Raw genomic sequence first — 20,493 nt, forward strand, 5'->3', positions numbered from 1 at the left:
GCTAAAATATGTTTTGGGCTTGGGCTTGGGCTTGAAATAAATTTATATTTCATAATATTCACATATTATGATATGTGCAACGAATATTATTCTCATAATATGCACATTACAATATATATTTATTTCCCTGCTAGTCAGTCACATCATGTGACATAATATTTATTTCTTGTTTCCCGTTCAGTTGGTGTGACCTATATTGAGGATCTATATTATGTTGGCAATGAAATAAAATATTTAATTTCATAAACTGTAAGCGGTATTCTAGCTATACATTACAGCTACCCAAATAACATAGACGTTTAGTAATCCTTTTACGAAACGCGATCCTTACAGTAATGTAACATTTGTCATTACTTGTGTCCATTTCTTGCCTTATGATATTCTGATTAATATACAAAGTAGGACTGTGTCATCTTTGTATTATAATCATTTCTTGATCTCTATTAAGCAAATTATAAAATTATAACTGCACTTCAGTTATATTTGATCCATTTATAATTCTACTTTACCAAGGGGCCCAAAATATCATTTCTCATTATTAATGAGTGGCAATGATGCTATTGACATATATCATTTTCCCGCACAAGTTACATATAAAGAACTATTATTTTTATCACCACTTCTTGCAAGTAGCTTTTAATAATAATTACGTTGTACATTCCTCATGTGAAAACAATATATATCTCAATCTTGAAATCAGAGACACGATGAAAACATTAATGACACTAACACAATCCATATAATGTTTCATCTATTAGGTCTGTTCAATATATGAAGCATTTCATATATTCGTGTTATTAAATGATAATCTTTTATCAACGTTTGCAGAACTACAACGTACTTTTAATCAACACGACAGTCTTATATGTCATATTAGTGTTCCTGCTAATATGCAAGACCTGTGAACATTTTAGTGTTGTATATTTATTTACTTAAAGTCATGCAGTTCAAGACCAAGTGCATCTTCTTGAACACTTCTAAATATAAATATAAAACTCATGGAACAAAATGTAAATCACATTCAATTCATAAATATAACATGTATAAAAGATAATCAACAAATGATAACTTTTAGAACACAAATCTAACACCAAGTGCTTACATGAGCCGAGCCGAGCTTTTTTCTTTTAAAAGTGAGCCAAGTTAGAGCCGAATGATTTTGTTTCTCTCATTGAGCCGAGCCGACACTAGTACAAAAAACCCCTTCACTGACTGTTAAAATACCCCTACACCGACTGTTATAGCAGCATCAGTAAAACCAGCGCCAGTGAAGATTACCTTTTACTGACTCTCTAAAAACAGTCAGTGTTGGGTTCAACACTGACTGTTTTAAAGCGTCAGTGTTGAGCACCAACACCGACTCTTTTCAAAAACAGTCAGTGTTGAGCACCAACACCGACTCTTTTCAAAAAGAGTCAGTGTTGAGCACCAACACCGACTCTTTTCAAAAAGAGTCAGTGTTGTGCATCAACACCGACTATTTTTCTGTGTTGGCATGATTCTGTTTTGCTAGCCATATATTACCATTCAACATTTATTGACATTAAAAAATTAATATGCCACAATCACAAACAAAAGACACCAAACAAGTTAATTGCCATTAAAAATTATCAAATTACATGTTATCCAAATTACATGCCATATATCCACAAAACACACAAAAGACACCAAATTATCCGAGTTAATTGCCATCAAATATCTATTTACTTGACTTAAATAAAAAATGCTTCTCTTTCTTGCAACCTATAACTAATACAAAGGATAGTACCACCCGAGAAGAGATGACATTCAATTGACGAGGCCTATTCAACGTAATCAACCTCACATTGCCACTTCACCCAAGACAACCTACGGATAGCAATTAGTGAAAATTAGAATTTGTGCCATTAAATTTAATATCACAATGATGAAGCTATCACTGAACTTAGTACCATTCAGAAGCTATCTTTTTCTCAAAGGGTTGTTTGATACTCACTAGATACCTACTTGTACTAATAATTAATAACAGTGGTACCAGAGGCTTACTTGTACTAATATTTTGATAAAGACGCAAAAAAACATTCAATTCAGAACCTGTAAAGTCAGAAGAGTCACGGAGTAAGCATACTGCATGAGAACAGCTTTGTTGATGAAAACCACGGCCATTGATGCAATTCCATAGGACAAGGCTGCAAATAAGCTGTAGCAAGGCAAAAGAATTGAAGAGGTGAAAAACTACAATTTTTAAAAGAATGAAACTTTAGAGCTCATGCTTTAGCAACCTGATTTGGTGGATGATACAATGGGTATCACGACTTAATTAATAAATAATAGATGAAAGAATAAAAATAAAATTGTATAACCTGTACATTTGACACCCAATCAGTCCAAACACTGTGCTGCTGGTACTGTCTGCAAATCAGGCCTAAAAACACATCAAGACCCAAAAAAAAACCAATTCCTATTACAAACAAAAACTAGACATTATAATGGATATTTAGAAACAAACCTCATGTCATTTGGATTTTTCTGAAATTTATTGCAACATTTCAAAGTTCTAACTCTAAAAGGTAAAATATACTGGTAAATAACCTTGCTGTCCCAGAATATGCCCTTTATAAAATTACAAATTAAAAATAGATTTAGGTCTTCTAATTTTTTGAAACTTTTCGAGGATATAGATTGTGCTTTCCTGAAACTTTTGGTACTGAGAACACCCAAATCAGAATTGTAGTCTGCCCTGTACAAATTTTACAAAAAAGGTCGTCTGCAAATAAAAACTGGTACTGGGCTGAAACTCTCCTCTTATAGAAGTTATTAGAAACCATGGCTAAAAAATACAGAAAAACATGAAATAAATCAAGGGTATAGGTTGCATCCTACTGAGAATTTTGGTATAAAGAACAATAAATTTGGACTTATGGGCTGTCCTGTGCAAAAATCACAAGACAAGCAGGTTAAAAGACCAAAAATACCCTTCAGTTGTGTATTTCAGCAAAATGGAAGGAATAAGCACTGTAAAGGTCATGAGATAAATTGTATAAATCTTCATAAGAACAATATACACTAATGTGTAAGTCTCGAACTAACAAGGATTTACTTTAAGGCTATTTGTACTCAACTAAAATCTAGTTGCAAGATTGGCTCAATTGAAGAGTTTAAAATTGACTTGCCTCTCTATCGCAGCCATGTATGAAATCTCTGTACTTTGTTGTAAGCAATCGAACAGCCCTCTTTGCCTCTTCTATATTATCGACCACTAACACCTCATATACCTGCCGAAGCCTCTCACTTGAATTTTGAAGTGATTGTACGCAGGGGAAGGCGGAGAGGAGAGGCAGGGGAAAGCCGGGAGGCGGGGGTCTAGGGTTTCTATCGGGAGGAAGGGTCTAGGTCAGGTAAGGGGTCTAGGCGGGAGGAGTGTGAACTGGTGGTCGGGAGCGAATGCATGATTGCGGGTGGTTTGTGCAAGGTGGAGGCGGAGAGCAAGGAGAGCAAGGAGCTGAGGCAGGAGAGAGATAACAAGGCGGAGAAATTTAGAAGGAGATGCATGCTTCGCGATTTTTAGATCGGAAAATGCTGATCGAAATTTTGAGTTATAAGCCCGGGAAATGAAATTCACACCGGCTAAATAATCAAAAATCACCGACGGTTTCGAGAAAGGGTCAGTGTTAGCTACAACACTGACTCTTTTTCAAAAGAGTCAGTGTTGAAGCTAACACTGATCCTTTTTCAAAAGAGTCAGTGTTGGTGTCAACACTGACTGTTTTTTGAAAAACAGTCAGTGTTGGTGTCAACACCGACTGTTTTTTAAAAACCGTCGGTGATTTTTTTTGATAGAGAGTTAAAAAATTTGCAAGGAAGAGAAATAAAAAAGTTTGCAAAATAATTTGTATATATATAATTATATTATATAGATTGAATTTTATTTAAGAGATATCTTTTGCAAAAATTTATGAGATAAAAAATATTAAACATAACCAAAATAAAATTTTCGAAGTTCAATCATGTCTAAGCTTCAATCCAACGTGAAGTGTTTATAGTGCTTCGATGTTTCAATATTTCATCCTCTTGGTCTATCAGAACCGTTCAAATTAAAGAGCATTACATTTATTTTATCGTCGAAAAGTTGGATCAAATATTATTTCTATTTACCTATCCATCTAGTTGCTGGAATATTGAAGCATCGAATGGCTATAAACACTTCACGTTGGATCGAACCTTAGACATAAGTTTCTAATTAACATATTTTTATTTTTATTTTCTTCAACATAAATTAAATTATCATATTATTTATTTATGTACATACTTTCTTAACAACTAATCAAAGTTTAAAAATATATTATAAATTTTGGAAGACTTAATTGTATTATAAAATATCCACAAATTACTTAATTGGATTCCCTTCTAAAATTTGTCAAAGTTTATCATATTTTGGCGGAGACTTTCGATTTTTGGCGGAGAGGGTTTTGGCGGAGAGGGGTATGGCGCTTCATTAGCCGCGCGTTTTTTCCAAAATTTCAGCAAAATCACTGACGGTTTTTGCTAAAACAGTTAGTGTAAGCTGCCAACACTGACTGTTTTTTAAAACAATCAATGTTAGCAGCCTACACTGACTGTTTTTTATAAAAACAGTCAGTATTGATGGTGTAATAACATGTTATTGCAGTATTGAATATTTGTTGTTGGGTATTAAGCCCTTAATTAACGGATCCAAGTTTGCATGAGCATGTGTTACACAATTCTAAGTTTCTAATTAACATATTTTTATTTTTATTTTCTTCAACATAAATTAAATTATCATATTATTTATTTATGTACATACTTTCTTAACAACTAATCAAAGTTTAAAAATATATTATAAATTTTGGAAGACTTAATTGTATTATAAAATATCCACAAATTACTTAATTGGATTCCCTTCTAAAATTTGTCAACGGACACAAAATCCCAGTTGAAATCACATTTCATATAACCTGTGATTTTCTTTAGGATTCTCCATCTTCTTGCATTTTCTTGTAATTATTAAATTCGTATTTCTAAAAACTTGAAATATTTGAAGTGTTAACTTGATTTTATTAACTTGATTTTATTTGACATATAAGATGTAAAAAGAGTAGAAAATATTTATTATACATTAACATATAATTTTCTTAGATACAATTAAATTTAAATAAATTAATTTTGAATGTCTAAATTAATTCTATATAAAGGAAAAAAAAATTAAAATAAAAAAAGATAAGAAAAAAAACCAATTTTTAGTTTTTGAGATTTTTTTATATATCTTATCGGATTAGAATTTTGTTCATTCTGAAATATAAAACAATTTTTGAATGGTAATTCTTTTAGCATGCTCTCTGTTTTGCTTGTGTTTGACATAATTTCAACTGTTGGCTTCCCTTTGAGGTGAATCCAATTTTTTCTGCAATAAATATATACACAACATTAGAATAATTTTATGCAAAATTTGAAGTTAGAATTAAATTGAATTTAGAACAACCCACCTTAATTTATGCAAAATTCATATATGCAACATGCATGTAATGCTATCTAATTTGATGTTCATTTACACATCCATCCAAGCGACAGAATATAACGAGATCGTAAGGCTATAAACATTACACATTGGATCGAAGCTTACAATTGTTGGAACTCCAATTATTTTTTTTGTTTTTAAGGTTCCTGGTACTAACATGATCATTTTAAAATAAATTAGGAATTATTTGATTGCAGATCACCCGTTGATTATTCATAAGAAAATGAACGGTCCACAGTTATTAGCTCAATTTGTTTGAACAAATATTGATGAAATTATATGAAATTGATAATTACAAATATTATTTGGTCACAAGTTATGTATAAAAGTAGGAAATATTTTTTTTGGAATTTATTCATATTATTTGCTGTACAAAAATCATAAATTTCATCATCTGCTGATATTGCTACCCAACACTGACGCTTTACCAACAGTCAGTGTTGGTACGCAACACTGACTGTCTTGATAAACAGTCAGTGTTGAGTACCAACACTGACTATTTTTAAAGAGTCAGTATTGCTACTCAACACTGACGCTTTACAAAGAGTCAGTGTTGAGTACCAACACTGACTCTTTTGAAAAAGAGTTAGTGTTGGTACTCAACACTGACTGTTTTTCAAAAGAGTCAGTGTTGAGTACCAACACTGACTGTTTTTAAAGAGTCAGTGTTGCTACTCAACACTGACGCTTTACAAAGAGTCAGTGTTGAGTACCAACACTGACTGTTTTTCAAAAGAGTCAGTGTTGAGTATGACTGTTTTTCAAAAGAGTCAGTGTTGAGTACCAACACTGACTGTTTTTAAAGAGTCAGTGTTGCTACTCAACACTGACGCTTTACAAAGAGTCAGTGTTGGTGCTCAACACTGACTGTTTTTCAAAAGAGTCAGTGTTGGTGCTCAACACTGACTGTTTTTCAAAAGAGTCAGTGTTGAGTACCAATACTGACTGTTTTTAGAGCGTCAGAGTTGGTAATCAACACTAACGCTTGAAAAACAGTCAGTGTTGGTGTTCAACACTGACTCTTTTTTGAAAAACAGTCAGTGTTGATAACCAACACTGACTGTTTATAAAGCGTCAGTGTTGAATAACAACGCTGACTGTTATTTAATAAAAGGGTCAGTATAGTGTGAGCAACACTGATGCTTTGCTTAAAAGAGTCGGTGATTAAGGGTCGGTGAAGGGGTTTTTTGTACTAGTGCGAGCCGAATTTGAGCCAAACCTTAATCATTAGTAGCCCTATTTAGGGTCCCGTACCCGTATCGGTTACGGATACGGCTCCGATATTGCTCCCATGATTCGAACTCACGCCATCTTAATTGGACGTCAAAATACAGAACCGCTGCAATAGACAATATCATCTGTTAAATCTAGTAATTATATTATTTATTGTATATTTGGATTAAACCTTCAGCTTACAATTGTATTAATTGTCATATAAAAAAGGGAAGATAAAAAATCAAAGAACCATGTTATATATTTTAAAAAAAATATATTTATATTATTTTGAATAACATAAATTTAAATCTTTTTCATATCATGTAGATTACCCTTTTTTCAAATTATATTATATACGACCTCAAATAACAAAGTTCATACATTATTTAATTAACAAGCTGGTTATTTGCATTACTATCATATTGTATAAAAAATCAAAGGAGCAATTAAAAGTTCAAAACATGAGCTAATTTACTATTTTCTATTTTTTAGATATATAAAATATCATTGTTTTTGAATGGTTTATAATCTTCCCAGTCAATAAATTTTCTATATTGAAATATAGTAATTTTTCTACAAAATGTAAAATTTGATCTCCATCACATTTTACTATAGAAATAATGTTTAATATTTCGGATCGAGTATAAAATTCATTAAGTACAAAGTCAAGTGGTAAAAAAATAATGAAAAAATTTAGTTTAATAATGAATACATTTATTTCTCATTATTCTTTTGATTAGTTTATGAGTTAGTTTATTGCATTCATTTTTCATTATTTTTTTTATCACTTGACTTTTTACTAGATGAATTCGAAAATTTAAAAATTTTACACGTACATAAATCACTTGTGAAGTAGATTGATTTCAACAATTCAAATTCATTATTTAAAATTAATCCAATAAATTTTAAAGTTATATTCACAAAATTTTCTTAATAAACATAATAGACACTTGCTTTATCTCAAAATCATTATCCATTGTTGGGATATTGGTATTGACTTTTTGACTTAGTGCTAATTAATGTTTTCCTTACGTCGTAAGTAACATGTCAAGGTGACACGTGTCCGACACGGGGATACGGTGTTTCTTCATCATCCATAATTAGATTGTTTCATGATTAATTCAACCTGTGGGATAAAATTCGAACCTGCTACCTCTTTGTTTTATTTTCTGTAAAACTCTTGGTCAACAAGCTGTGTTGTTTTTTTAAGTTGACCCGCTACACATTTAGCTTCGAAGATAAAGCACATAATATCCCGAGGTGTGAATATTGTTTTATTCTTCTTTCTAGTGGATCTGAAATCGACCACCTGTGCTGGTCCATGAAATGTGAGCATGTCAGAATTGTTGGATTCAAATTACAATTTCTCATTTTGTGTGTGTGTGTGTGGACGGGGGGGGGGGGGGGGGGGGGGGGGGGGGGGGGGGGCTTGTTCAATTCGCTGTTATTTCTTCAAAGTTATATAAACCCAATTCGGCCGTAATACAAAGCCCATTTCTCTGCACCAATAATTATTAATTCCAGCAGAAATTTTTGGAATTAATGGCATTATATGTATGTATGTATGTATATATATATACCAATACAAATGTCTGATACTTTTATTGTAATAAAAAAGTGTTTCATGTGGGTTCAACATAGCTGTGAAATTAGGTTTGACATAAAATAGAAAAATAAAGAATAATTGTAATCAAAATTATAAAATAAATAAATTAGGTTTGGCAAGCTTTTTGTCCATGTTTTTTACTTTTTTGAGATAAATGATAATATTGTGAAGAGTAACCAAAACAAAACAAAACAAAAAATTGTTTATTAATTTGGTTGTGAACACATGCAATAAAAACATTATTTTATGTCCTTTATATACTTTATATTATAAATAATTATAAAATTATGTTGAGGTTGGCTAATATCAAAACGTTTGTTCCTAAGCTGTGGAACAAATGCTTCAGTTTTTGCATTTTCAAAGTCCAAACAGTTGATTCAAACATCCAACATCCAATCTCTACTAAAAAGTGCTTGGAGACCAAATTTTACATTTATTGAAATGTTTTTACTATTTATTAAGCCAATATTTAAAATTGTTATTTTCAATGGTCCAAAAAAATTTCACTGTGTATTAAAATCAAGAATTTTGAAATTAACTTAATAAATAGTAAAAAAATTCCAAAAAATATAAAATTTGGTCTCCAAGCACATTTTAATATAGAGCACACATCCAACGGTTCGGATTGACCGTTTGGACTTTGAAAACCAATCAAAAAACCAATTAATTTCACCACAACCTAGGAACAAACGTTTTGATATTAGCCAACCTCAATTATGTTTCATATTCACCATACTCACAAAAAATACACATTAAATCAGTGTAGACAAAGAAAAAAAAAAGAAAAAAAAAAATATACACCTATTAATTAATTTAAAGTACAACAGAATATGGGCTCTCTCTATTACAACTACAAAGAATGTTGGCCGGCACATCGCCTATTGCCAGATTATATATATATGTATCTTTCACCAATGAATATATATATATGAACAATATAAAGGCATTTTCATTTTGCATCTTATTTTAACAATTTCAAAACCACCAAGAAAACTTTCCGATTATCATGTCGAAAGATGCAAAAAGCAAATTCACCAAGAAGAGATTAGATTTGAGGCGGAATCTGAACTGGCCCGATCATCTCGTATTCAAACCGCTTGATTGTAGGCGCCAATTTTCGAATTCCATCATCATAGACATATGGTATATTATCATACAATGTTGTGTTGCCATTAGGTGGTATAGGTCTAAATTCTTGGCATGGTTCACCTAATACATTAATGGAGCCGTGGTAGTGGTAGTACCGGATTAAGTGTTCCGTCTTGTGTGTGGTATTTCCTATGACATTTTGTGACATGTGGATTCCAGCTGCATACGCATTCTGAGCTTGGATCGCATACTTACGGTCACGGCGAATCCCGGTAATTGAGTCGCGATAAACCAACTTCTCAAAACCCCATTCACTGTTTTGAGAAAAAAAGATTAAAAGTTAATAAGTGCATTTTTCTTTTCTTAAATAGGGACTAGTTAGCAAACTGAAGTGCCACCTTTTGTTTTTTCTTTCTTATGTTGAACTCAATTTGTATAAAGTTTTGATGTGACACTATAACCAATTAAGCTAGTTCCATGCATGAGTTGGCATCATTAAAAACTAATGCAAACAAAAAGATATATATACATTCATTAATTAGTTGGCTTGGATAATCAATAAAATTAATGGAAGGTCCCTCAAAGAACACAAAAGAATTTATTAGGATATCAAAAGGAATATGTATATATATATGTGTGTGTGTGTGTGTGTGTACCCCCACCCCCTCCTCAAAGAATATATAATGTGTTTTTGTGCTTAATAATTGAATAAATGATGAGAAATAGAGTAGAAACATACTTGGCATGATCTTCTTGGGGATCAAGAACACAGAGCTTGCTAGACATGGGGTTTTGTTCAATAGTAAATTGTGTATAAGGTAACAACTCGGTAAGCACCGACTCTAATGTACGACCATCAGGCAAGTATATGTACTCATCCACATCAAAGAAAAATGTCCAATTTGCTGCATGTCGGTACCTATTAGAAAAAAAATATATATATATTAAGTTAAAGAGAAAAACCCTCAAGTAATTAATAATATGAAATGACGAATTTATCCTCACCTGTGCAAGCAATCATTGACCACAACAAATTGATTGTAGTAATATCCATCATACTCAGCTTGGTCTCTTATATCTTGCAATGTGGCCCGTCCAGCCCGTATCCATGGGTCTAGAGCGGCACGTACCGCCGGTGAAACCCCACCGGCATCATGAAATACAAAATGTGATTTTGGCCCGAAAAAATGCACATGGTACGCCATCCATTCGCGTATGCGTGATGCACTCAAGTTTCCGTATAGAGATGACCCGCAATATAAGTACTCGTAAGGAAATGGAGGTTTAAATTTTGACTCGTTGTAGGAACCCGGTGCCTCTGTTGTTACATCAAAATTCAAAAAATTTAATTTTTATATATTTTTAAGCAGCAATTAGTCAAAACAATGAGGGTTAAACTAACCTTCTAGTGCCACTATTTTCTCGTATTTTTTTGGTGATGTCGAATAATACGCATAGAGTATTAACTTCCCCCCACTATTATCATGATTGGGCATCTCGGTGAAGGTACAATTCACAACTACCATTGTGTACACACGGCCGTATCCCCAATCAGGCAGCATCTTGTATGCCTTGGCATGGATTGTATTCGACGAATTTGAATTTGGTACCCACTCACATTTGTACCTGATTCAAAAAAAATAAAAAAATAAAGTCAAAGTTGTTAGCTTTCTTTCTAAACAGGGAAAGAATAAGGTTAGTATATTTTAATAACAAATCAACTGCTGTGATTGTGATGGTGATGGCATAAGTAAGTCATTGTTAGATCTTGGCCATTTAATTAAAATAAAAAGGTGGACTAAATTAGTAAATTGCATGGTCATGCAATTCTCTACAGTGGATGTGGTTGACAATGAAAGATACATGTGTAATTATCAAATCTGACCTTCAATTGACAGCAATTGAGCAAATTTAAACAACAAATTGAGAGAAAACAGTACCATGGCTTTCCAAAAACATGGATCGGCTTCGATGCCAGACCGATTATTGCAAATGTGTAGGGCCCACCTCGATACGCCCCCATTTGAACAAACAATGCTGCTGCATTTCCATAGGGCTTGAATTCTCTCTTATTTGGGTCACTAGAAAAAGCCTTAGTAGCACTAATGGTGGCAATTTTCTCCTTTAGAACTGGTACAGTGTTGGGTTTTTTAACAGTGAAAGTGTTAGTGGTGAAATTATCAGGATTTGGGCAGGAGAGAGAGGATTTAGAGGCAGGAGAGAGAAGGAGAGAGGGGTTGTAAGGATGTGGGATTTGAAAGAAGGCAATGACAAGGGTTACAAGAAAGAGTGTGGCTATGAATGGCTTTAGATCGATACCAAAAAAGCTGTACATACCAGTACCAGTACCAGTACCGGTACCAGTACTGCCTGAGTAAGCAAAGTCTTTCTTCATTGGTTGGTTTTGCTTCTTGCTTTCTCTCTTTTGTAAGTGTGGTTGTAGTATTTTCAGCATAAGCTAATGGAAGAAGAACAAGAAGCTCTCTCTCTCTCTCTAGAATGGTTTCACTTTAGAAACAGGAAAATGTGTGTGGAAAGAGAAGCTTCTCTCACTCTTCTCTCTCTCTCTCTCTCTCTCTCTCTCTCTCTCTCTCTTAACTAATTATTGAGCAGTGTGTGTGGTTTGCTTTAATAGTGGAGAGAGGAGGCAGTGATGAACTCTCTCCTAGAAATAGGAATAGGAATAGGAGGTTGGTTCTAATTTCTAAGGGGTAGCTTTTGGGCTTTTTGCATTGCTTTAAAGCTGGTATTTATTACAGAGGGTGCTAAATTTCATCATTTTTTGCTTTAAAATTTGAGTATAATTATTTTTTTTTAAATTGTGTGAGACAAATTTAATATGTATATTACTGTAATGTTAATCTGTGCTATAAATTTATTTTTATTTTTAAAGTTCAAATAGTTGACCTAAATTATTAAATATTATTTCCATATAAAAATGCACACAGAGATTAAATTTTACATTTTTTAAATATATAGTAAATAAAATTGTTTACTATTTTCTATCTATCTGAAAAAATAGTAATTAATATGAAAAAAATGTAATATTTGGTTTATAAATACATTTTTACTGAAAAATGTAATATTTCATATTTGGTCTATAAGTGCATGCCATAAATAGCATTCTTTAACATTATATTCCTTAAAATTATATTTTATGTAATTCAGGATAATTGGAATATATTAGCAGACTTTAATTATGAGAATATTTTGCTTTTCCATATAAAGCTTGCTTTAAATTATAATGCAACTTTAGAAGCATGTCTAGTATAATGGCTAATTAATGTATTGCTTTATAATGCAACTTAGACAAAAAAAAAATAAATAAATAAGACTTATTAAATCTGCGTTTCCTGCATATGGTAAAAATATATTTTTTTTTCTTTATAAAATATGAGGAAAAAATTTAATTTTTTTTTTGGAAAGATGGAAAAAAAAATTACAAATAGTTGTTAATTATTTCTGATAATCACAACATTTCATATACAGTTTTTTTAATATAATACTAGTTAAGCAACCGATAATGTAATTTAAATAGACGATGATAATTTATCAATAATAAAGATAAAATATTTCCAAAAATTAATTTTACTTTTTTGAGATATCTGAGGTGTAATCAAAAAATAAATAATAATTTCACTTTAATTGCCGAATTTTTTATTTACACCATTTCAAAAAAAAAATAAACTAAAACACCTCAAATTATGAGGATTTTCACATCTATCAGGGCCTCCAAATCAATCTGCAGTCACATTCTTAAGAGACTGCAGATTGGTTTAGAGACCTCTCAAAACCTAAATATATTTAATATTATAGTGCATTTTTGAGTTTTTAGAGGACCGCCAAGCTAATCTGCGCCCCTCTCTAGAAATGGACCACATATTAACTTGGCGGTCCGAGTAGATGTAAATTGTTTCCAAAATCAAAGTGTTCTATTATTATTATTATTATTATTATTATTATTATTATTATTATTATCATTATTATTATTATTATTATTATTATTATTATTATTATTATTTATAGTATAAATAAAAATTTCGGCTTTAATTGTACATGATGAACAATACAAGGTGAGATGTCAGTGTCAATGATTCAAATATTCAATTCAACATTGGTATTTAGCGAGGTCTAAACCAAATTTTACCTATGTCTTTCATGAAATCGTGATAGATTAGTTTATTATTTAGAATATAATGTTTTGATCATGTTAGATTAATTAAATATTGTGTGGTTAGTATTATGGAATATTCTGATTATTTTATTCACCGACTTTTGTGCTGTGTGTTTCTTGCTTTGCTTCACAGACAGCAATGTTTGTGTGCTTTTTGGTTTTATTTGTATTTTTTAACTGATTTCAAATTTTGATTTTAATATTACATAGTCAGAAGCTAACCTAAAGTACAGAATTTGTCTATTTTTAGTTTAAACTAACAGTATAATGCCAAAAAAATTATTAATAATCTATAAATAAATTAATTAATTAATTAATAAATACATGGTTTTTAACTAATTTTTAGAAGTAACCTAATTCAGTGCAAAACCGCTGGATTATTGAGCGATTTTGAAAGAGCTCATTTTTGCTGGATATTTCAGTAGAATTGACAATTTTAATCTGAATATCATCATGATTTATTATTTTTATTCATTAAAATATTTTAAAGTTACAAACGAATTGAATCAATATTAAAATATTTTTTCTACAGTTGAATTTAAGTCCGCTGGATTATCTAAGAAAGAAGCTTTCCAAAATGCTCGATAGTTCAGTGGTTTTTCTCTGAATTACCGCTGAATTATACATCGGTAAGATTATTTTTCAAAATTTGTTGAAAACCATATTATTTTTTTTAATTTATTTATTTTATAGGTTATTAATAAAACTAAATATATATACTTCACATTTATGATCGAGCTTATAAGTTTAGTTTTACAAAATAAAATTTTCTAAGGATGAGATGAATAAATTAAGCCTGAATTCATACATTAAGAACTATTCAAATAATAAATTGTAATTTCAAAATATTAATTGTTCATTTAGAAGTTAGGACTGAATACATGCATTTAAAAAAGTTGTAAATAAATATGTTTAGATTCACTTCAATATCTCATACTTACTTTTTATAAAATAATTTAGACATGCGTTTAAAAAATTAGACACAATTTTTGTCAATGAAAAGTTAATAGTAATATATAAAATAGGAACCGAGGTAGGCAAATTAAGAATTATAGGTTTAAATTGTTTATTATTTTTTATGCATGAGAGAATCTTTCTCATAATTTACATGAAGCAAACTCAATTGTCACAAGCAAAATAAGTACACAAAAAGAGAAAAATTAAATTGTCACCATCAACCCATCCACACTCCACATTAAAGAATAATTATGCGCCAACTTTACGTATTAGTCCTCATAATATAAAGAAGAGCTATGCGCCAACTTTACTTAATAGTCCTCGTAATATAAAGTATTAACAATCTTGGAAATATCTTTTTGTTTTGTATATAAAATATGTTAGGCTCTGAGAAATGGAGTGGAACATCAAATCAAATTCGGTTTGTTACAAGATTCTAAATAGCTGTTATAGCGCTATAGCTTTTTCGGATAAGTTCCGAAAAAGCTATAGCGCAACATAACTAGCTATTTAGAATCATTATAAAAGAAAATCAGTTAATAGCGTTATAGCTTTTGAGGTTCGAAAAATCTATAGCGCAGCTATAGTTCGCTATTTAGAACCCTAATTTGTTATAAGTATGATAGTTATGTAGTAGATAACAGAGAAGTGGTACCAGTCAAACAATGTCGGTATACCAAAGAGGTGGTACCAATCAAACAATGTGTTGATTTTTTGTTTTAATTAGAAATCGGTAGGCTTGATCTCATTTATCTCAAAAGAAAATTAATCAAATTATGTTTGGTGTCCGATTAAAGCCGTTCGATCTGCGTGAAGATTTGTGTGTATTTTATCTGCTCTTGATGTAGATCTAACAACATCGAATAGCATCAAATCGACTTTGTGTGTATTTTTTAAGAGGTGGTCATATAATAATATTGCATGATTCTTAATTAATTTAGGAATAAAAAATATTTTTTTAACAGAGTTGTCTGTAAATTTTTTTTTTCTTTGAAATGAGTCTGTAAATTGTTGATAATGCAAGGATCCTTTAGAAATATTGATAAAAGAAAAAGGTAAAAGAGTTTCCACGTGGCTGAACCGGTCAAATCAAAGAATTCAACACTGTCTAAAGCAAATCAAACAAATTTTCATAGAATTAAGAATGTTAAAGCAGAAAGGCGAAAACAAAGCAATGTCTCTGCTTTTTTGCATATACATGCACAAAGAAACTAAAATGGTGTACTTCCCATATTTTTTAGGGACTTTATTTTATAAATAAAAAGAAACAAATTCTGCCCCAAAATTAGTATTCAGAAAAATGTCGCTAGTATATAAAAAAAAATCAATTAAAGTATATCTTTTGATGCCATACAGTTGTAATTTATTATTCACTTAGCATGTTGGTTTTGACTAGTTAAAATCTTTCATATTTTCAATGTCTTAAATTTTATTAATTTAAAGAGTTACAAACCAGCTGTTACATAAGATCAGACAAGAAATGTCTTAGAAAACACTAAAATGTAAACAAATTAAAAACACACAGTGGTATATGCATTATGTGGATACAATTGTAGTCATCCTTGTTTGATAGAAATGATAGGAGTCTATTGATAGTTTCCTCTGTGTGCATAGTTGTTCTGCTGATAGACTTCATCGTAGAAGACACTGAATCAAAATCAGATCGAAAACTAAATTAACCGGATCAGAACAATCACCACTCATAATTCCCAAAAGAGGCACTGAACTGCCATAGCAAATATGATTGAAAAAAGAGGAGGGATCAAGTTACAACAAGTTATCACAACTATTTTCTACATTTTCAAAGTCCAAATCGTCGATCCAAACCGTTAGATGTAATCTCTACAATAAAATGTGCTTGGAGACCAAATTTTACATTTTTTATGGAATTTTTTTACTATTTATTAAGATGGGTACATAATTCAATGGTATGAATTTGACTAGTTTTTGTACCCATCTTAATAAATAGTAAAAAAATTTCAAAAAATGTAAAATTTGGTCTCCAAGCACATTTTATTGTAGATATCACATCCAACGGTTTGGATCAACGATTTGGACTTTAAAAATGTAAAAAATAGTTGTGGTAACTTGTTGTAACTTAAAAATTGTTGTAACTTGATCCCTCCTATTGAAATAAATAGCACCACTGAAAGGTAAATGTGGTAAGAGATATGAGCAAATCCAAAGGCAAGGCAACCCTTGTTCTGGCCCCAACCATCTCCCTCTTTGTCAGGAGCTTAATTAGTTTCTTATTTACTAATATTTTTTCTCAACAAATAATGTTATCACATTTAATGTTTGATTTTTTAATCTCATTTTTTTATTTTTTTATTTTAAATTTGGTGCTAATGATGCATTTAGGAGAATGTTCTATTCAGGATTTTTAAGTGTTAAATCCTTTTGAGCATGTAATATTGCAACTTTTTATGAGTAGTGCAATGTGCCTAAGGGTTTTTTTTTAAAAAAAAAAAATTGAAGGACATTTATTTGTCAGAAATATTTAAAATTTGGAGACGGTGATACAACCAGTGTTGTAAAAAACAGTTATTTAGACCGATTAATCGGCCAATTAGTCGTTGACGACTACCAAATTATTAAAAAAATTTCTAACTAATTAACTGATTATTCTCAATTAAAACTAATTATTATCAATTAATCACTTAACAGTATTATATCCGTCCAACAAGCTACAACAGTGGATACAACAAATCTCATTTTGTAAGAATTTATTTCCTCAATAATAAATAAATTCACAACTCATAAGAAGTGTGGTTGACTGGTTGGCAACAAGGCACCAACCAAAAACAGTCTGATATTGGGTCCTACGCTAGCTAGCTTCATACTTCCCCAAATCATCTCCAGTTCATTCACAAACTACAGGGGTTCTTAGCTGCTTCTTCAATGTGTAGCACTTGTGCCTTCAAGGATGCAATGGAGAAATAAAAAAATAGTAAAGACAGAAGTCACAGAACATTAATTGTAGAAATGCAAAAAAAGATGGATATATTTAATTAATTGGTGAATTGGGGGAAAGCATCTGGAAGGTTCTCTCATCGATGGAGAGAACAATGATGGGGTCCACCATGCGACATTAGGTTTTGTGTTACCTCTCGGTGTAGATAACTGTGTGGCAGACAACTGCCCAATAACTTTATATATATATAAAGAGATTGACTAATATCAAAATGTTTGTTCCTAGATTGTAGAATAAACGCTTCAATTTTTACATTTTCAAAGTCTAAACAGATAATCCAAACCGTTCAACATTCAATCTATATTAAAATGTGTTTGAAGACCAAATTTTACATTTTCTAGAATTTTTTTACTATTTATTAAATCAGTTTTAAAATTATTGTTTTCAATGATCAAGAAATTTTTCATTGAAAATCAATGATTTTAAAACTGACTTAATAAATAGAGATCACCTCTAACGATTTGGATCAACTATATGGACTTTGAAAATCAGAAATCAATTAGTTGCACCACAACTCCGGAACAAACGTTTTGATATTAACCAAAAATGCACTATTTATATTTAAAATTATGACTACTGTAAAATAGCTCTCAAATAATATTCATCATAAAGCACAATCTTTTGCCTTTTAGCACACACACACTCATAAAATATTTTACTATTTTGTCAGCCGCCGTTGGATTAGCAATTTTCAAAGTGGTTTAATAAATAGTAAAAAAATTCGGAAAAATATAACATTTGATTTCCAAGCACATATTGATATGAAGAACAAGATGAACGGTTCAGATCGACTTTGGATTTTTAAACTTCAAATTTGAACCGTTAGCACTTCAGCCCATATGCTACCAAAAGCATATTAGTCACTCTCTCTCTCTATATATATGATCGTTTATTTTCTTGATCAAATTGATGCCAACCATAGATGATTAAATGTAATCACAAGGAATTAATTTGATCGTTAGTTCAATAGTCTATTTTCGAATGAAGTCATGCTAAAAAGTTTCTTTGATATATATTTAGGCAAATGAAGACCGCTTATTTTGTTGAAATCACATCATTAAAATGCTTTCATAATCAAAGAATCCATATGTTCCAATAAATAATTTAAATTAGATTGCTATTGTAAAGAACAAAGAAGTCTATTGTTCATGTCGTTAGTATATATTTATTTATTTATAAAATTTTAATAATAAAAATTTCAAATATTAAAATAAAGTCAATATATTTAACCAGTGTTGTAAAAAACGTCCGTTTAGGCCGATTAGTCGTTGGCGGTGATAAAACCATTGCGGATTTTTCCGACTAATTGACTGATTATTCTCGATTATTTCTGATTAATCGCTTGGCGTTATCCTGTCCGTCTGATGAGTGCGTACTATTATTTTCAACACGGATTTAATCTATTGTTTTTGTATGCATTCATAGAAGAGTACACTATTTTTGAACATTTTTTAGTTAGTATCAAGGATTTATTTTTTAATTAGAAAAGAAAATAGTCCAAATTAAAGCAAATTTTTCATTAGTCTTTACTTGCTATAAAATAACTAGAATCAAATAATTAAACCTCCAAAAGCCATAATTACTAAGACACAAAAATGTGACATGAAAAATGTCATGAGTATAAAATACAACCTAAATTATATAATCACAAATTTAATCCTTGAATCACAAAAATACAAAAGTGTGTATGTAGTGGCCAGTTGGTATACAAATATAGATGTCGCTCTCCATTTATAGAATACAAAACTACAATGAAAGGAGCAAATCAAGTAGGCAATACTTCTCCTTCATGCATGTGAACAACCGACCTCTTTTTTTTTTTTTTTTTCTTTTTTTTGTTCACTAGTTTGAATTTGTGTGGTGTGTTGATATGGTGGTGGTGATGATGATGATGATAATAATAATAATAAAATGTTATTAGTGATTATAAATGTAGGAGCTAATTAATTACTATATAGTTTTATTATTACATACTATGGTTTTCATCCTAGCTTGCAATAATCATTTAAAATTTTTGAAGCCTTAATTAGTTTAGAAAAAAAGAAAAAGAAAGTTGAAACTTAGCTATGAAACCATAATAATTTCCTAGAAAAATGAAGTGATTAAATATATAAATATTAATACATATTCAAGAGAATTGACACAAGATACGAATTATAATGTGGCATGCTCATCCTAAAATACTAAAAAAAACGATATATTGATTTGATTTAGTGACAAAAAAGAATGTTATTTATGTGAAAGGTTGCAAGTTAGCGCACAAGAAAGCACTAATGCATCAAATTTATATCGTTTGCACTAACTCAAATTTGAGGTACTGCAGAATAAATTTTGACTGTTCGATCTGTATTGACATAAATATTAAAGAAGCTCTATATTTACAGGCGTGCACTAGATTAGTTTGGATTCTAATCGGATGGTTGAAATTCTAAATCTGAATTACTGCAAATGATATGGACTCTTCATTATGCATAGAGGGATTTTTTTTTTTAAAATAGAATCAAATTTAAATATATCAATGAAACAAGCACACTGAATAAAAACAACTCCACCGATTGGTAGAGGCAAAAAAGTAAGCATAGTAAGAAAGCACAACAAGTATAGTAGCTGCCTCCACCGATCTACAGGATTAGTGAAACTGTTTTTCATAAAAAATAAGTCCAACTTACTTGTTTCGTTAAAATATTTAAATTTAATTTAATTTTTAAGAAATAATCTGCATAGAGATCCCAAAAATGAAACAAACAGGAGAGGAGGGGGAATAGAGTTAGAGACAGAGCAATGGGACCTGAATGAATGAATGACTTGTTGATTGGGTCATCTTAACCAGCACATCCTTCCAAGATATATATGCAAAAAAAAACAACACAAGTGTTCCTTCCAAGATATATATATAAAAAAAAACAACACAAGTGTCCACCACTGTTCATCTACCGTATTCTATTGCTTGTTCATTGTATATC

At 30.8% G+C, this 20,493-nt stretch overlaps 1 protein-coding gene and 1 long non-coding RNA gene across 3 annotated transcripts; both read right to left on the bottom strand.

Annotated features, from left to right (window-relative positions):
- Positions 1 to 1,577: 1,577 nt before the first annotated feature.
- On the bottom strand, positions 1,578 to 3,521 carry LOC144557366 (uncharacterized). Of its 2 annotated transcripts, XR_013512632.1 has the most exons (5): positions 3,153 to 3,521; positions 2,672 to 2,719; positions 2,343 to 2,391; positions 2,074 to 2,179; positions 1,578 to 1,848 (listed from the first exon to the last, which is right to left on the bottom strand). It is a non-coding gene; the product is annotated as an uncharacterized LOC144557366 (long non-coding RNA). The 2 variants fall into 2 exon arrangements; XR_013512633.1 differs by having other exon boundaries at positions 2,343 to 2,714.
- A 5,601-nt stretch (positions 3,522 to 9,122) lies between these two features.
- LOC144556815 (galactan beta-1,4-galactosyltransferase GALS1-like) lies at positions 9,123 to 12,015 on the bottom strand. The gene is made up of 5 exons (XM_078305267.1): positions 11,366 to 12,015; positions 10,828 to 11,051; positions 10,431 to 10,743; positions 10,165 to 10,344; positions 9,123 to 9,739 (listed from the first exon to the last, which is right to left on the bottom strand). The coding sequence occupies exons 1-5, from the start codon at positions 11,878 to 11,880 to the stop codon at positions 9,382 to 9,384; spliced, it is 1,590 nt and encodes a 529-aa protein (XP_078161393.1). The 5' UTR covers positions 11,881 to 12,015; the 3' UTR covers positions 9,123 to 9,381.
- Positions 12,016 to 20,493: the final 8,478 nt, after the last annotated feature.

The sequence above is a fragment of the Carex rostrata genome, chromosome 7, assembly GCF_964058835.1.
Source record: "Carex rostrata chromosome 7, lpCarRost1.2, whole genome shotgun sequence".
NCBI classification, from domain to species: Eukaryota; Viridiplantae; Streptophyta; class Magnoliopsida; order Poales; family Cyperaceae; genus Carex; species Carex rostrata.